The sequence below is a fragment of the Acomys russatus genome, chromosome X (genome assembly GCF_903995435.1).
Source record: "Acomys russatus chromosome X, mAcoRus1.1, whole genome shotgun sequence".
NCBI lineage: Eukaryota > Metazoa > Chordata > Mammalia > Rodentia > Muridae > Acomys > Acomys russatus.
The window spans coordinates 60,889,469-60,909,267 of NC_067169.1; the positions used below are offsets into that span (position 1 = coordinate 60,889,469).

The 19,799-nt window shown below is 35.3% G+C and overlaps 1 protein-coding gene across 3 annotated transcripts in view; it reads right to left on the reverse strand.

The window, feature by feature from the left end:
* Nucleotides 1–19,799, reverse strand: part of Hdx (highly divergent homeobox) — a 111,469-nt gene that overhangs the window by 31,341 nt on the left and 60,329 nt on the right. For all 3 annotated transcript variants that reach the window (XM_051142412.1, XM_051142411.1, XM_051142410.1), the window contains one exon: nt 7,104–7,250. In XM_051142412.1, the coding sequence (XP_050998369.1) occupies nt 7,104–7,250 (147 nt within the window). The remainder of the gene's footprint in view (nt 1–7,103; nt 7,251–19,799) is intronic.

The window sequence follows — 19,799 nt, forward strand, 5'->3', positions numbered from 1 at the left end:
ACTCAGAGATTATTTTTAATAAACAAACCAAAGAAGATAACAGAGAGTTTACTATATAATTGAAAATTTTTGGTCTGTTTAAATACACTTCAAATCTAGCCACACTCCTCTGAAACTAAATAGTCTTAAATCTTAAAATGTACATGTATTTTCCATGCAATTTATTTAAATTTCACAAACTGTATTCAATCACGTATTTTTTATACAAACATTTGGTCATAATAGAGTACATTGGACCTGTCTGTCATAACCCAAACACAGATGGAAAAGGCAGGCATTATAACAGATAGGGGGTATACTGATGGTTTTTGAGTATGTCACCCCCAAGCACTGTTCCCATATAATTTCTCTATAGCTTTGTAAAAAGTCTTGCCACTTATGGTTAAGTGGATCTCAGAGACATTTAAGCACTTGTAAGTTCCTTAAGAAAGCTTCAGTCTTCATATGGCACCGGGTTCCGGCACATGAGAGGTGCTCCACGCAGTTGCTAAATGAATAAGCTAATAAACAATAGACAGTAATATAGAAATAATTTCTTAAGTTAAAAAAGCTTATAACTCATAATACTTAATAAAAGTCACATAAATAGTGTGCGAAGTTTTCTTTTCAGACTTCTTACAAGTATATTAATCCTCTCAGACCTGTGTTTTTGCTGTTTGCAGTTTCAGTTACCAGTAGTCAAGTGTAGTCTGGGACTAGAAACATTTGTCTTGACTTTCATCAGTGAGACCACAGTTACATGGCCTTTATCACTGTATAGAGTTATAATTGTTTTCATTTTATTATCGGTCATTGTCATTAGTATCTTGCTGTAACTAATGTAGAAACCAAACATTATCATAGACATGTATACATATGCTAAAAGCAATATACAAAGGGTTTCAATTTCAGAAATGCACTAGAGGTCTTGGAATGCTTCCATAAAGGAGATAACTTAATGTGACATAACAAGGAAAACAAATCTAAAATACCAAAATTATACCATAAGTAATAGTTGACTAGCCATCTAGAGGCGAAGCTCACTTTGGTAATCAGTAACATGAAGGTCTTCTGTACTTATAGTTTCTTCTGCAATCTCAAGGAGATGTTTTTATGGCAAAAATTCTTCCTCAGAGCAATTTATCCAATACTGCAGAAGAGGTCTTTTAAATCCCATCATCTCTGCAGACTTCCCCTCTTTTGTGAGCAGGCTGGCATGTTAGAAGCTCAGCAGAAGAAATAGGATAGCAGATTGCATCCCATTTCTTCACTACGAGAAGTTTTCACTAAGTTAAGCAAAAATAAAATAGCATTTCACATTGTCTTGCATATGTGAATTTCTGTAGGTATAGTAGATTATGCACATAATAATAGCTATGAGAGACTTCATATTAATAGCACTGGCCTTAAAACTAGTATCCTAAGAACATGCCTAAAAACCACTGAGAGAATTGTAGCCATGAATCCTATGGCTATATTACCTTGCATTTGAGAAGTGTATATTTATGAAAATAAACTGTCCTTATCTCTTTTCTTTTGAAGGACAGAGGTCTCAGAAAGGTCCTAAAGCATAACTTACTTATTATTAACAATGGAAGATTAAACAGAAAGTTTGGAAAATATTAAAAACTCTATAAAAAGTTAGAAGAAATAAATTGAGGATACCTCCTTATTGAAGATAGATTAAAAATAAAAACAGGTTAAAAATAAGGATTACAGAGAGATAGTTGTATCTCTGGTAAAGAAAGTGACCAATTCAGATTGGAGTGAGTAGGTTATAAAATTCAGGAAAAATAGCTTCAAGGTTACAAAACTGTTCTATAGCCAAATGTGTGGCAAGTTTGAAGGAAAAAATAGTATCAAGTACTTACAAAACTACATAAGCAAACATGTAAATGTAAAAGACACAAACTAAGAAAGATGCTGTAGTAGCACACACCAATAGTGCCAGCACTTGGAAAGCTAAGGCTTCCACAAATGCAAGGCCTGCCTCGGATTCACAATGAGTATCAGACAGTCAGAGGTACATAGGGACACTGTGTTTCAAAAACAAAAGGCTAAGTGAAGTACAAGTTTTGAGGGAATAAAGTATATAATACTTAAAGGAAAACAATATTGCACCATTCATAGGTATCAAGCATTTACATTATAACCACATTAATATTTTGCAAATTTGTTTGGGCATTCTAGCAGGAGAGTGACACTACTTTTGTACCTTTCACAGAAGAAGGTCTCTTCTGTTCAGAATGGTTGCTCTCTTTAACTAAGCCTCAGTTTCAGGAGGAAGCCATACAAAGTAGTAAGAAAGGATGGGGACACCTGCCTAGTCAATCAAATTACCTGAATCATCCTCGTTCCTCATGGCCAGATCACCCTAACAGCCCAATGTTAATAATGAATATCACACTAAGGAATATCAACATTAAAGGAGGATATCGAGGGAAAATATGAAAATAAGTAAATGAAAAGATCAATGTAACAATGTCGGATTTTTAAAGCTTTGACATTAATAGCAAAAATTTAATAGACACTGCTTAACATGGAAAAAACCCAAAAAGGAGCAATGTAAATAGATTTGTGAAGGCTAGCTATATATTCTTATATTTGTTCTCCTTTCTTCCAAGGCAATAACAGGTTTAGCTGAGCACATGATTGACACAGTAAAACTCCATTTGTAGCTTCCCTTGAAGTTTAGTTAGACCATCTGACTTGAAAGTCTCTTTCCTGCAGTATAGTTTCCATTGTTCCAGAACATCCTATGCAAACTGCCAAAGGACTGAAGCAGCTAAATAGTCTCCAACTGTCAGTATCACCTGTGAACCATAATTACTATGATGGCAAGATATGCATAGAGGTGAAATAAGTGGCCTGCACATGTCAGTGGCAGCAAACAGCTGTCTAACTGGACTTAGACCCATTCAACCAGAGGGAAATTATATCTGGTACTGGCTTCCCAGGGCTAGGAAAGTTATGGACCTTAGAACAGAATCTATTTTTTGTCACTTTACTGGGGCAGTATAAATCTTTACTACATTTGAAAATGCATCTTTATACTCAGAAATAAGTGTAGCTATCAAAGCTCCTCTTGAAGTGAAACTCAGGGATAAGAGGTGTTTAGGGTAGTGGGTAGGGCAGGCCAGCCAGGATGATTTGTAACAGGTACTTGAGAGAACCTGGAGGCCTGTGTCTATTTTGAAATGTTAAAGAGGTGTATCAGTTAGGCATTTGTTCTAGATTTGAGACCCAAGAAGACCCACCTGCCTCTGCCTCTGGAGCTCTGGGACTGAAGGATTGCACCACCACACCAAGGCCCAGACCATTTTTCTTTCTTTGACAAATAAATAGGAAGGCTCTGTCATTCCTGGACACACTTCTAGAACTCCTCAGAATTCTGACAAAGGCTGAATTTTAACATTAATGCCTTAACATTTGCATGCACGTCTGTGAGAGTGTGTGTGAAGAAAACGAATAGAGGGGCTGGAGAGATAGCTCAGTATTTGTGAGCATGTCTTTTGCAGACCTGGGTTCAGTTCTCAGCTCCTATATTGGGGGCGCACAACTGGCAAAAAGAAAAAGAAGAGGAAAAAGAAGAAGAAGAAGAAGAAGAAGAAGAAGAAGGAGAAGAAGGAGAAGGAGAAGGAGAAGGAGAAGGAGAAGGAGAAGGAGAAGGAGAAGGAGAAGGAGAAGGAGAAGAAGGAGAGGAAGAAGAAAAATCAGCTCTTCTTTACAGCAAATGGAGACCATCACAGAAAACCTCAATGTGACACAATGCAGAGATGATCAACTGTATGAAGCTCAGCCCCAGAAGATACATTTGCATCACATCTCCTATCTGTCCTATGTCCTATGTGTCTCAGATAATATCATGGAAGAGAGGGCAGAAAAATTGTAAGAGCCAGAATGTCAGGAAGTGTGTGGTGAAACAATCTAACCATGAAATGGGTACATGAACACGATTGAAACAATGACAATACTAATGGGAATAATTATGAAATGAAAAGAATTTTGTGGGGTCCCACTCCTAGACAAAGAACCATAGGCAACCAATGATTGAGGATAAGGAGAATTAGCCTCTCCTAGGCATAGCTGCATCTAACTCCTGCCTATTGGTTGTCTAATGCAGCAGAACTATCAGCCCTGAAGTCAAATACATGCAAACAATAAAAAGTTGTTTGTATATTTGTGAAGCTTTGGGGGAAAATTAGTAGTACCTACCAAAACCAAAACTGGCCCACACTCTGTATGTGTGTATGTGTATAACAATGACAATCAAAGAAAAAGGGAGTTTTATAGTTTAAACTTACGAGTTAGAGAGAACATGGGAGGGTAACTGGGAAGAGAAGGAGAGAGGAAACGGAGGGGGAAAGCGATATAATTCTATTTTAATTAAAATTTAAGACATTTAAAATATTTATTTGTTTTATTTACTATTTGTATGTATGTCATATATATGTGGTGTGTGTGTGTGTGTGTGTGTGTGTGTGTATGTGTGTGTGTGTGAATGTTCAGATACACCCAAGGCACAGTGTGCACGTGATAATCAGAGGACAATTTTCAGGTGCTAGCTAGTTCTCTTCTACCATGTAAACGAGGCTCAAGTTTAGGCCATGGCTTGTAGGGAGAGCATATCTACTCAAGGGGGTATCTTTGATTTTTTTTTATTAATTTATTCTTGTTACATCTCAATGTTTATCCCATCCCTTGTATCCTCCCATTCCTCCCCCCCCCCATTTTCAGTATCAAATGGCCGAGAAACACTTAAAGAAATGCTCAACCTCCTTAGTCATCAGGGAAATGCAAATCAAAACAACTCTGAGATTCCATCTTACACCCATCAGAATGGCTAAGATCAAAAACTCAAGCGATACCACATGCTGGCGAGGATGTGGGGAGAGAGGAACACTCCTTCATTGCTGGTGGGAATGCAAACTAGTACAGCCACTTTGGAAATCTATCTGGTGCTATCTCAGAAAACTGGGAATAGGGCTTCCTCAAGACCCAGCTATTCCACTCCTTGGAATATACCCAGAAGATGCTCCAGCACACAACAAGAAAATTTGCTCAACCATGTTCATAGCAGCCTTATTCATAATAGCCAGAACATGGAAACAGCCTAAGTGTCCCTCAGTAGAAGAGTGGATAAAGAAACTGTGGTACATATACACTATGGAATACTACTCAGCTATTAAAAACAAGGAATTCCCAAAATTTGTGGATAAATGGATTGAGCTAGAAATGATCATAATGAGTGAGTTAACCCAGAAGCAGAAAGAATCAAATGGTATATACTCACTTATATCGGTATCTTTGATTTTTAAAAATCAAATTGAAAATGACAAAAATTCAAGCTCTCCATTTCCCTGTCAGTGGTCTCTACTTGGGTTCTCCATGCTGCAGTCTCACATTAATGATGTCTCCAGTCATTTTTTGGTATCATTTCTCTTACTATACTCAAAACTCCCTTAGAACAGGATGTATCTGGTGCATTCTTTCTCACTGTAAATATACACTATCCAATAGCAGCACACTTGACAAACAAAGGATGAAAACTGAATTTTATATATGGATCAAAAGAAGAAAAAGCAAAGCTCTGACTAGGACAAAAGTATTTATTTTGAGAAACCTTTGTCCTTCGTATCCTCTTTATTTGTTTGAAAAAAAAAATGTTATTTCATCTGAAGAGTTTTCTGTTTTGTCACTTGTTCTTTAATGGTACTTCCCTCTTTACCTTCAGAGATGACCCTCAAGTATGGCTGAATCAGGTAATAACTTTTCACAGAGCCAAGTGTTATCATCTGTTCTTACTTCTGAGTTGAATGAGACTTAGAAACCCAATAATAGAAACCAGAAAATGGTTTAAAAGAAAAGAGGCATTTTTACCTTAAGGAAAGATTATTAAGTATTCACAATAGTACAATTATCTCAACATCATATATATTTATATATGTCTTTCAAATGGAATATAAACTACTATCCCTACAATTGATCAGCTCAATCATTTTTATCTATCATTTATTATAATAACACATGAGATTTATTTTAGATCATTTCACTCAATTATTACATAGTATTAGTAACACCTTTAAAACAGTATAAAGAATTCTTCTTATATCATACAATTGACTAATTTAGCATGTAAAATTAAGATTTTTAAAAGATATTAACAGAGATGTGCATCAACCACAAGTTATATAACTATTATAGCATGCCAAAAAGAAACCCTATATGCACTAATAGTTATTACCTTTACCTCCCTGCTCCTAGACCATGGTGACCCCAATTTATTTGCTGACTCTACAGTGTATCTATTCTGTACATTTCATATAAATTTAATCATACTGTCATTAGATTCTTTTAAGGATTTCCCTTCTTGAAGCATGCAGAAGCATCAGTTTTCTTTATATGGATCTATAATATTCTATTATATATCTATACTATATTTATTTATATATGCACTTGGAGAGCAATTACAGTGCTTGCACTTTGGGGCTACTATGGATAATGTTGTCAGATGTCTGGGATTGAGGTTTTTGTTTTGTTCTATATAAGTATAAAGCCAGAAGTAGAATTGATGACTTATAGAATAAACCTATTCTAAACTTTTTAGGACTGTTTTCTGAAGGACAAATGTAAATATTTAACATTCCCATCAGTAGTACACAGGGTTTCAGTTTCTCCATGTCCTGACCTATTTTTAATTATCTGTAATTTTAATTATACCCATCATTGTGGGTGTTACCATTTCAATAGCTTTGGATCTCACTTCTCTCTCTCTCTCTCTCTCTCTCTCTCTCTCTCTCTCTCTCTCTCTCTCTCTCTCTCTCTCTCTCGTATATATATATATATATAATGTTTGAAGAAATTTATACACACACATTTTGTATATATATATATCTTGTTACTTAAAATGCTTTATTTTTCTTTTATCATTCGGTTATATTATTTACACACTCTGGATATAATTTCCTTATCAGATAGATACATAATTTGAAAAAAAGTCTCCCATTAAGCCGGTCTTTTCACTTCATTAATGATATTGTTTGCAGTACCCCATGCTGCTACTTTCAAGTTTTCATTTATGCTGCTCATCAACTAAAGCATGAAAATTACTGAACATGTCTTACCCGAACTATTTCACAGTCGACATTTAATTCAGTTGCAACAGCTTCAATCTTCTCTCTACATACAGAGCCAAGGCTGGTCATACCATTGTCCCAGTACTTCTTAAGGGTAGCCAAGTCTCGATCACTGAACTGAGTGCGGTCCTGTAGCTAGAAAAAATATATAAATTTTATTATGATCAAAGGAAGCAATGTTATTAAGAAGGTAAACAGGGTGGAACACACCAAGCTACGTTCCATATATAATATTGTGACAGTGTTCCAGAGAGTCTCTGAGAGACACACGTGGGCCTCTTCCTTCAGCTAAGACATCATAATTTTTTTTCACTTGGGAAATTAGCAGGTTTAAAGGGAATACAGGAGTCAGGAGCTCAAACTGATGATTCAAGAAGAGGCACAAATGGCTGGCCTTTTTGCATCTCTCAAAGCAATAGACTTGTAACAAAAAACTCTTAACAGGCCCAGAATGGGTAGGAATCCAATGTTGTTTTCCCTTTCAAAATGCTGGGTTTCTAAGATCCTATATTTCTCTATCTGGATGTAAACTACAACAAAACAAAATAGCGACAACAACCTACTCCAGAGAAAACCTGAAACCCAGAGGTCTCCTTATTCCTAGAAAAGGACTCGTTGGCCTGTCTTACATTTACAACTATTTATGCATGAGCTATCCTTTGTCTCCTGGCTTTCTAGAAATTATGAAATGTCTACAGGAATGGTGGGGAGTAAATTAGGCACCTCCCCGCTTTGGCCAAACTGTCAATAAGTCCATTTGCTTGTACTAATTTCTGTTTCTTAAATTGTCTAAAATACAGAGAAGCTGAGACTATAAGTTTATGAACCAAAGTGTTCAGCAAAAATAACAGATAAACAGACTTTACAAGTTTTATACTGTTTCCTCATTATGAAAAGGTACATTTTGTTTTAAATTTCCATAATAAGTATGCTAGGATGAAAGGAGAATTGTTTCTAAATGACAGCAATGTAATGCTCTTCATTATGCAAATATGTTCATTATATCAAACAGATAAACAAGAAGATAATTTAAATTAAGATCCAGGAATAACACTTAACATTTTAATTTATATTCTTTCAAACTTTTACCTATAATGCACACATTCCCACTCATACATTTCCAAAAAATTAACAAAATAAAGATGGAGGCAGGGTATAAGACAGTGCACTCACTGAAGTGCTACCTCTGCATGCAGGAGTACTTGCTTTGGGTACTAGGTACTCTTGTAAAAGGTCATATGATGGTGTGCTCTTGTAAACCCAGTATTGGGGAGACAGAGGCAGAAGACTCTCTTTGCCTCAGTGGTCAGCCAATCCTAGCCTAATAGTAGAACTGCAGGCCAATTTTGAGACCCTATCTCAAAGGTAATACCCTAGACTTTAAACATATATATAAATGTATACACATATGCATATCTGGAAGATATATGAACATACACATGTATACATACATGCATGTACACACACAAGATAGTATATCATTACTGTGCTGCCTTTTAATGTTAATCTAGAGTTGTTTTACAGGTAGAGAAAAAGGCCCCCAAAACACTTGCTTCCGAAGAAGAGATTTCACACAAATCTGACACCTTAAATTAACCCATATATATTTCATAGCTTATCTTTTTTTTTTATAAAATTCTAACACTGCTACAGAAAAGGTAGAAAGAAACTATAAATCTTTTTTTTCTCCCAGTTGGGCCAAACTGCAAACAAATCTATTGCTTCATCAATTTATTTCATCATTCTTTTACAATGAAGCAGGTTCATGAACTTAAAGACCCTGCGTAACAGGATGAATTTAAAACACAAGTTAGTAAACTGTGAAGAGGACATTGTAATTGTACAAATTAATCATATTTGTAGGTTCAAAAGTTTCCAATAAACCTAACTCTTTTAGTTCTTAGGCTTTTAAAAAACGTAGTATACTACATTCTTTATATACTGCTTAATTCAATGAGTCTTGGAGGCATCCTTAGGAAGTAAACTAGAAATATGACAGGAAAAAAAAGGTCAAAAGATTCATTCAATAGGGCACAAATCATCCAATGCAGAGGTAAAGATAGAAATATCTCATATATATAATATACATTTTTAATTTCTTTCATAAGATTTAACTTTACGATTTATCCAATTATCTAAAGTAAATATATCCTGAAAAACCTCCATGTGTATTTTGTTTGTGTGGTGAGATAAAGGAGAAAGAAAAAAAGAAGTGAGAGGGAGAGGATAGGGAGAGAGAAGGTGGGTTGCAGTGGAGAGACGGCACAGGGAGTTGCGTAGAGTGACAGGTGGAGAGAAAGAGGAATGGAGCTATGGAGGAAAGAAGAGAAAATAGATGATACACAGACAGACAGATGGACAGACAGACAAATGAGAGAGAAAGAGGGTATTGTAAGAGTTATTTAGAAAACATTACAAATCATGTTTGGGGTATGAGGTCATTGTAGTATATTTAGTCCATCTGAGCCTAACATGACTTTCTCATTACCAACACAGAGCAAAGATAATCCTGAACCCATCACCAGGCAAGGAAATAAAATATACTAATAGTTAGGGCTCTGCTAATAGTAGTGAAACTGCCAAGTATCTCTCTCTAGTAGGTCAGATGGAAAGTATAGGACCTTCAACTGGGAATATATCTAGTACTCTCTCCTGCCTCCTCACTGCAAGTGGCCTTCAGAAGTGCTAAAGTGCACTGCAGGTTAATTGAATGCACTGCTCTATGAGGCAGCTCAGTGAGGTTGGGTCTGCATATGCTGGGGTAGGCCTTTTGTATAGCACAGGTGCTTTTGAGTCATCCATGCTTTAGTAAGTAAACTCAATAATCCCACTGGTTACACAGACTGGATTTGAATGGAATATTTCCTTTGTTCTGTCTTTGTTGCTGTATCTGGAATGAATAGACACTTGTTCACGGCACCAAGGGAAAAGCTGTACAATAGAGGCTCTGGTGTTGCCGTCTGCCTAAGATGAAGTTTACTTAGCTCTACGCTAAGACTACCCTTCAAATACTTCCTACTCACATACTCCTTTTAACATTTTATTTCTAATTGAAACTTAACATGAGGATTATCTAAAATCAGATTCAGATTAACAGTGAGAAATAAAATATGTACAACAAGGGCTGGAGAGGTGGGCAAAAGCACTTGCCATGTAAGCATGAGGACCTGAGTTCAAATCAACAGCTCCCATGTAAAAGTGGTGTGTGCAAAGTGAGCTTGTAACCCCAGCACTGGGAAGTGGAACTAACTGGATTCCCAGTGTTTACCAGCCAGCCAATCTAGACAAAATGGCAGCTTCAGGTTCAAAGAGACTTTCATCGCTCTGTAACCATCTCTGTCTCCATCTCTAAGTCTCTCTTCCCTCTCTTCCTCTTCCAGTGTGTGTGTGTGTGTGTGTGTATGTGTGTGTGTATGTGTGCACATGTGTGTATATGTATCTCTCCTCCCCTCTCCATGTGTGTGTGCATGTGTGTATGTGAACATGTATATTAATAAATTCAATTACAAGGGGATAGAAAGATGGCTCAGCAGTTAACAATATATACTATTCTTCAGAAGGCTCCAATTTGATTCCCAGCACTGATGTTGGATGTATCACAACTACCGGTAACTCTAGTTCCAAGGGATATGACCCCTATTATGGTCTCCATAAGCAACCGCAAACATGTGGTGCACAAACATACATTCAGGCACATACACACACACACACACACACACACACAAACACACAATTTAAAAATGAAACCTAAAAATTATTATTTAAATCTGTTTCTCTTTACTTAGTAAATCAAGTAATATTTATTGTATGTTACTATTATTAAATCTCATGTTTTCAATGAATGAATGTAAACATGCCAATTATGTTTTTTTCCAATCAAAGGATATAACTAAGTTATTTGCAACATAAAATTCACATTAGGTGTTCCTTCTACATGGATTCCACAACAGTTGGGGAGTTAAAATTCTCAAAAATAAGGATAAACTCAATGGTAGAAGATTCTAGAAAGACTCAAATAATCAATCACAACTGCTGTCATGAATATTTCTGTGAATTTCCATTGCACCAAATTCTCCAGTTCGAGTTAACCTACATTACTGTCAGAATGGAAGGAGTAATGAACAGAACACTGAACACACTCAGCCAATTAATTTGTAATTCATTTAGAGGACATCCAAAGCTGATTCATTCTTTAAATTGAACTAAATAAAACCTGATTTGATTTGCTAGAAATGTGCTGGGGTCTCAGCATTAGCAATGCTAAAGGCGATCTATTATGACAATGCCTATTAAGTAGAAGCTTATGAAAGAAGCACAGTTATTTTTAAAGCTCCTAAGAGCATATTTTAACTAAGAAAATAAATAAGGTAATAAAATCAATTAGCATTAAAATTGCGAATACCCATTTAGTGAAAGAACAGAGTGGGTGGACATTTAAAGGATGAGGTGAATTCTCCCGTAAGGAAGTCTGAAATTGAAGTCAATTTTGTCTTTCTATTGGACTCTCAAGTCAACTTCATGTTATGACATATACTAAAGCCTAAAGTTCTGGCTTAGTAAAAGAACACTGGCAAATAATTTTGTTGATTTTCGTGTAAAGAGTAGCATTCCCAAAGCCCAGGGCTTCCTACATGAAGAAAAAAAAGCACTATCAGTGAGCTACCTTCAAGAAACCCTTTAATATGAAATACAATTAAATAAAAAATAAATCCTGAAGAGTATCAAATCAATTACTGTTTCTCCTTTCACCTGCAAACTTGCAATTATCAGAGCAAACATAACCACCAGCAGTAGATGACTCAGTAACATTCTAGGATTATAATGCATACAGAGAGCCAGGGTCAGTAGCTTATGTCATAACGCCATCATTACAGAGGCTGAGGCAGGAGAATCACTCGAGTTACAAACAGTAGGATAGGCACAGTCTATGTGTAAGATTCTTCCTTTCGCTTCCCACCATATATATATATATGTATACAATATACATATATATACAATTATATGTATTTATTAGTATAAATATATATACTTACCTGAAAATCTGGAACTGTTACAGGTATATTTCATATAGTGGGTAAGGTCTCTACTATTGACATATATCCTCTGCCCATAGATATAATTTTTGGCTTAACTTTTCTTCAAAAGGTGACCGATTTGTTGGCTTTTTGGCTAACATTAATTAAGTGAAGATGAGCAGTGAAGTCTAGAGTTAGAAGTGACATTGCCCAGAAATATGACATATCTCACAAGCCATTTCAGTCATCATATAATAGAAAGTAAACTCATTTTTGTGGTTTTTAAAGGCAGGGTTTCTCTATGTATAACACTGGCTGTTCTGGAACTCACTTTGTAGATCAGGCTGGCCTCAAACTCATAGAGATCTGCCTGCCTCTTCGTCCTTAGTGCTGGGACTAAGGGTGTGTGCCACTATCACCTTGAAGGACCGAAACCTCTATTATGATTGATGATCTTACACATATTGAATATCTGCATAACTAGAATTCCACTGAAAATCGGCTCACTAGTCTTCATATAATTGAACACTTTTTTTCTGGAAGCAATTTCAATAAAAAGAGGAGTTGTGGCTTTCGCTTTAGCACAGTAGGCATGCTGTTTCCCTAACATCATAAAGTCCTGGTTCAACCTTCAGCACCTCATAAATAAAGCTGTTATTTTTCTCTTCAGTGATAATGAGTGGGAATCTAGAACATCCTAAGTTTAAATCTCAGCTCCTCTTCTTCCTAAGTGAGGTCCAAGTGATTTAATATCTGAGGCTTCCTTTCTTTATCCGATAATGATGGGATTAAGACTATCTTTCTCCTAGCACCACTAAAAGGATTAAATAAGAAATCCTACACAAAATAAATGAGGCTCATAACCATAGGGATTTTATAAATGTTAGCATCCTGACTCTCACTTCCTCCACGTGTCTATCTATATCCTAAACAAGAAAAGGTACAAGATATTTAGAGGTAAACTTAATTGAAGTAAAAATCCCAGATACCTCAGGGGAATAACCAATTTTAGATAGAGCAGGATTAGTTCAAAATGCTTGGAATTTTCCCAGCCTTTTAGTAAAGTGCACCATACTACAAATACTGTTTTTCTATTTTAAAAAAGCAAACATTTGAATATATTCGAAATAGTGTATGTGGCCAAAAAGTTTCTTACTTATATTTCAGTCACAGTATCTACATAGCACAGATGATTTTGACTACGGAAAGAATCTGATTTCCTTTCTTGGATCATTAGGATGCAGTTGAAGCTTCATTAACTCTTTTAGAGATTTTTTTTTTTTTTTGGATGGTACTTCTGATTCACAATTATTACTTCTTGTTTCTGTTGTATGAGGAAATGTATCTGTTGACTAATTTAAATTTGAGATGTTTCTACTTTATAGACAAATTTTGGGGCTGCAGGGGAATCTGCTGTAAGTTCATAAAATAAGGCATCTAGCCAGCTCCTCATTTTACCATATTTCTTGCTAACTTCTTACAGTTTTTGGACAATGGCTGTATTTCTCCATTTCCCATTTATAAATACATAAAATTGGGATGCAATTGGCTAAAATAAGTCAAATTGGAAAATCTGTCCTAGAATGTAATTTTCAAGAGTTGCTTAGTTGCTATAATAGGATGAACATGTGGATATCTTGTGAATAAAGTAAGATCAAGGGAGAAAAAGAAGCGTGTTATAAAAATGATAGCTCAATGGGTAAATATTGTAGTAAATTAAGTAATAAAGTCATTGGGAAAACTTATACAATTTCATATGTCTCACAACTTTAATCCAACAACAAAAAGTGCTGTTACATCTTTTAAAAAATAACTTTTGGCATCATAAATCATCATTAACCATATTTAATCTATAACTTAAACTTTTAAAGAAAATAAAATTTTGTATAACCTGATATAAGAGAAATTGATAAGCCTTCCACTAGATAAGATCTTTTGTCAGTCAATTAACACTGTACATACACCATGAATGTGCACACATAAATGCAGAGGATATCTACACATATCACATATGTGTATCTATATGTACATAGGTATACACACACATATATATGTATATGTATACATATATATGGAGAATGACCAAGTGAGATCAGTACTATTTATAATCTTACGTTTCCTCCAAAAAATCTATGTATAACCAAAAATTCTATATAATAAATTTGAAACTTGATAGCTGTTTACCTTAATTTTTTTCTTTTACTACCAATCCACTTTATAGATTTTTTTGTTGTTCTCTATCTGTTGCTTTAACCATGTTGTATAAAGAAAAAAAGATGTATTTAATGCACAACTCTGCAAGTCCAAGAGCATAGTCTTCCCATCTTCTTGGAAGCCTGAGGACCTTCTTATGGGGCCCTTGCATACCGGAGACAAGTATTCTCTAAAGAATGGGTTTGTATATTATGCTTTAAACATTTTCAATCTCACTCAAGGAAAGCACAATAAAGAACTAAAAAAATGAGAACTTCACCTCATAAGATGTATTTAAATTCTCAAGGCTTTATCATAGGTGACTTAGCTAGGTTTTTATTTGTAAATGGAAAAATCTTCTGCCATGGGTATGAAATATCACTTGTGATGTAAAACAAGCAGTTTAATTTAATAAAATATGTATGTACAAGGAAATTATATTGCAATTTAATCACTTGTCTAAAAGTCCCACGTGCAAGACAAAGCAGTGGTAATTACTTTGGCAATATATTTAAAACAATCATAACTTCAAAATGACAGTGTTAAGATAGTTTCTCTCATTAAATTGCCTGATCTTAGACCTATTTTGCTTGCTCTAAAATTTCCACTTTTCTCTCTAGCTTCTTGTTTAGTCATGTGATTTCTCCCTCTTGCACTTGTTCCTTTCATTATGATCCAGCCTGACCATCACTAGAGAGGAACAGATGCTGATGCTAGTCCCACACACTTCCAGAAATAAACCCACAGATCATAAGGGACTAATATGAGCAAGTGGTAAATAGTGAAGAAATGGATAATTTTGAAAACCATACAAGCCAAACATGATGAATTAGGAAATAAAAAAATAGAAACTGGTCAATTACAGGCAATGATGGAAATAATAATAATAATAATAATAATAATAATAATAATAATAATAATAATAATAATAATAATAATAGTAAAAAAGACCCCTCAGGAAACAAAACAACAGCATAAACATGGCATTAGTAGTGAATCTATCAAACATTTAGAACAAATTAACATCAGGTCTCCTCACTCTTAGAAAACATCAAACAGAAATTAAACTTCCTAACTTGTTTTTTGAGGCCAGCATTATCTGATACCCACACCAGGTAAGGACATCATGATTTCATGCCATTACATGTTCAGTAACTTTTATGAACACATATAAAATCATGCAAGCCAATAATAGAGAATTGGAACTAAGCATATCCACTCTACAGTGGTCAATTGGGACTTTTCCATGAAGTATGACTGTGGTTCAACAACAACAAAAAAAATCAATTATGTAAAACTACATATTAGTAGAACTCAGGAGGAAAAAAACTCACATGATCCTGTTAATTGGCACTGGAAAATGGTAAAATACTCTGCATGCTTTAATAATTTTTTCAAGTAATTAGTACTAAAGGACACAGGCACTGCTTGAAATTTTGTTACTATCAAACCCATTGCTCCTTGAAGTATATTAAATAACTCAATATTTGGAGAACTCATATTTTTCTCTTTCATTTTGTGAGTCAGGCTCTCAAACAGCCTGGGCTGGCCTTAGCTCTCTGCTCTACTTGACCTTGAACATCTATCTTCTCTCCCTGCCTTTATCTTTTGAGTGCCTGGGTTACAGATTTATACCACCACATTCAGATGTATGTGGTTCTAAGGGTTGAACTTGGAACTATGTATATGCTAGGTAAACATTCCATGAACTGAGACAGACTCTACCCAAGAAAAACTCACTTCTTGATTGAAAAACTTATTACCAAAGCACACTAATAAATATAATGCAAAACTGTATGAGACATGGAGAAACATCAATGAAACAGATTGAGATTCCAGAACAAAACACATGTATCTCTGGTCGATTAATTTTTGTATTGTTTTGAGGTGGGCCTCATTTAACTCAGGTTGGTCTTGATTTTGTTATGTTGTTAAGGATGACTTTGACCTCTCAAATATTGAAATTAAATGTGCTCCTCATCATGTCTGGCTTTGGTTGATTGGTTTTATGAGAATTATATGTTAAGAGCATTCAGTGGAAACTGATGGCATGATATCATAGCCTCATACATAAAATGACGCTGGACTTCTACTTTGTACCATATAAAAATTCACTCAGAATTGATCAACACCTAAATGTAAAAGCTACAATTATAAAAATTTTAAAAGAAAATATAGGTATATTTATTATGCCTTGCATTTGGTAAAATGGCTTCTTAGATACGATACCAAAAGCACATACAATGAAAGAGAAAAACAGAAAAACTAAGCCCAATAAGTACTGAAGACTGTAGGAGTTTGGTAATTTTAGACCTTATATTAAGGTCTTTGATTGCCTAGGCAACAATTTTCTCAACAGAATTACAAAAGGTAAAAAAAAAAAAAAAGAAAGATAGCAAGATAAGACACCTAGGATTACATTAAATTAACAAGCTTCTGCAAGACAAATCAATCAATCATTAGAGTCTATAGGAGAAAAATCTATGCCCCTTTTGTTCCAACAGGAAATTAAGATCTTAAAATATAAAATGTTAAAATTTAAATAACTAAAAACAGATAACCTGGGCTGGGGATGCTGGAAAAATATTTGCGTATCATATATCATGATGACTACTTCATTCCCAGTGCTTGGGAGGTGGAGGAAAGAAGATCAGGTGTGTATGTCATTGATTAGTCTAAAGTTCACATAGGTACATGAGGTCTTGCCTCCTAAAAATAAACCAACAAAACTAGAAAGAAACAGTGTATGAGTAAACTGGACAGATAGTTCAACAAACCAAGTGTAAATGACCAATAAAGACATAAAATATTTATCTTTAGTTATCAAGTAAATGAAAATCAAATGATATTGGGTTATCATCTCACCTGTCTGAATAGCTGCTATTGAGAAACAAAAAACAAATGTTAGCAAGGGTGAACGTCTGCATACAGTGTGTGAATATAAATTAATGAACTCACTACCCATCTATTCTATGGATTAATGGCACTTTGTTTATCTGTTTACTAAAGGGAATCTTGGTTGCTTCAAGTTTTTGATGAATATAAACAAAGATGCTATTAATAATTATAGTAAAAATTTGGATGGACATATATTTTCAGGTTAGTTGGGCAAATAACTGGGAATAAAGTGCTAGATCATATGATAAGACTGTTTATTGGCTCTCTATGAAACTACCATGCAATCTTCCAAATTAGTTATAACACATTGTTTTCTCACCAGCAATAACTGTGATTTACTATTTTCTTAATCAACAATTTATATTCCCAGTATTTTGGATATACATTTTTTATTACATACATATAATTTTAATTGGATACTTTCAAAAATTATGTAAAATTTTCATATAAGGACCATTCATAATATTGTTTTATAAAACTTTCAGATTTTTAAAATACACTTAGGATGAATTTATTATTTTTTGGCTTAAAGTATATTTGTGCTGTCATATCTAATAAACCTTTTGCCTAGAGGGAAACCTCTCACCTCCGTAGCTCCCTTGAACTATACTTTTCTCTCTTCTCTCCACAAATCTAACATTTTGGTGCCCAAATCTGAGGCAGGTATTACTGAGCTGGGTTGCTCGAGGAGACTGCTGCACCCTTGCCATTGCTATCTTTGCATCTAAAAGAGGAGACCTTTGTCCTCCTCTTAATCTCCAGGATTCCTTGTCTATCTGTTCACAAATCCTAGCAAGAGGTCAGGGGTTACTCTGCCTTTGGATTTGTTCTCTCACCAAGACCTGTGGAGTCAAGGCACCCCTTGCATGGTCATAATCAACTGGCAGTCCCCATGTATAATTCTAGAAGGGAACCTGAGGGGCAAAGGGATGATTTTCTCCTTCACACCCTTTCTGGTGGACCTGTTTAACTGAGCAGTTTTCATAATGAATGACAGACACCAAATCTTACCTAACCAAGGATTCTCCGCTTTGCTGCCTTTTGCATAACCTGAAGAAATTTTATCCTAGAGGAAATATCAAAAATTATTTTCTTTGAGAATACTGGTCACAAACAAAATGCATTACAAGAGTCCACTGACTTGAAAATGGTACCATTTGGCTCTAACATTCTTAGAGATTTAGAGAAGTTTATGTAGAACAATCTGAGGTTGTCTACAGCTCCTAACTTGCAGGCTATCTTCTTTGTTACTGACAAATTTCTCTGTGAATCTTTTACATTTGCTACATCGTGCTACTAAGTGAAAAACCTGTTGCTATGGAACAATTTACTCATTCCAAGAGACCCTTTTACTGACTTTGACCCTGTGACCATGTTGACCCTTCTTTTCCTTATGTCTTTTTAGCCCCCTCCAAGTCAGCTAGCTTCCTCTCCCACCCCTTCAGAACTGTCTTCTCCATCCTCCTTTTCTTTCCACCTCTGGTTCCACTGACTAACGCAGGCCCCTGTGCTCCTGTCCATATGGCATTAAAAAAAATCCAAAGCCACTCACCCAATCATAGGTGCAGACCTGGGACTATGTGGAGTGAAGTCGAACCATTATTCCAAGTAGAAACTCCTAGAACCAGTCCATGGCCTCTGAGACTGTGTGGCAGCCCAGAATCATCATTAAAGATCTGCAGAAGCAGTATCCTTCTCTGACCCTGTCTGTCTATTAAGCATTAATTATCACTCTATTCTGTGATTATTGAGGGTCCCACCCATACCCAAGGCTCCAAGACTGAAAACAAAGCCATCCAGTTGGTTCATAAACCATACAACAAATGAGAGAAAAGATATGCAATACCACAAAAGGACCTAACTCCAGATGCATAGATCTCATTGTAAAAAATACAAACAACATGAACAGCAAAAACAATATGCTTCATCCTGAAACCAATACCCAAGTCATAATAATTCTTCAGAAAAGCAAGTTAGTTAGCTGATATACAAGACAGGGACTTAGAGAAAGTATGAATATGTTCAGTGAGTTCAAAGAGGTTATGAACGCCTGAATGAAGACTGAAAAACTACAAAAAGCTGAATGAAATAATGAACACAATTCACTATATGAAAACAGAATTAAATAGAAAGAATCACAAAAAAGAAGCTTAACTGAAATAAAACTCGAAACGAAAGATTCAGGAAGTCAAACAAAAACTTCAGAGGTAGGCCTCACCTACAAAGTACGGAGATGGAAGAGAAAATCTCAGGCACTAAAGAAAAGATAGAAGAAAATAGATGCCTCAGTCAAAGTTAATATTTTTTTTTTTAAAAAGGAACAACACAGCCAAGACTCTAGGACAGTATGAAAACACCAAATCTACAAATAATAGGAATAGAGCAAGAAGAAAACCAGGTTAAAGACAAAGAATATTTTTCTGCATTTTTAAATTTTTAATTTGTTCACTTTACATCCCAATTATAGTCCCCTCATCATCACCTCCCAATCCCACTCTCTCTCCCTCATATCCTCTCCCTCCTTTCCTAGTCCTCAGAAAAGAAAGACTCCCCCTACCCCCCATCATCTGACCTCAGC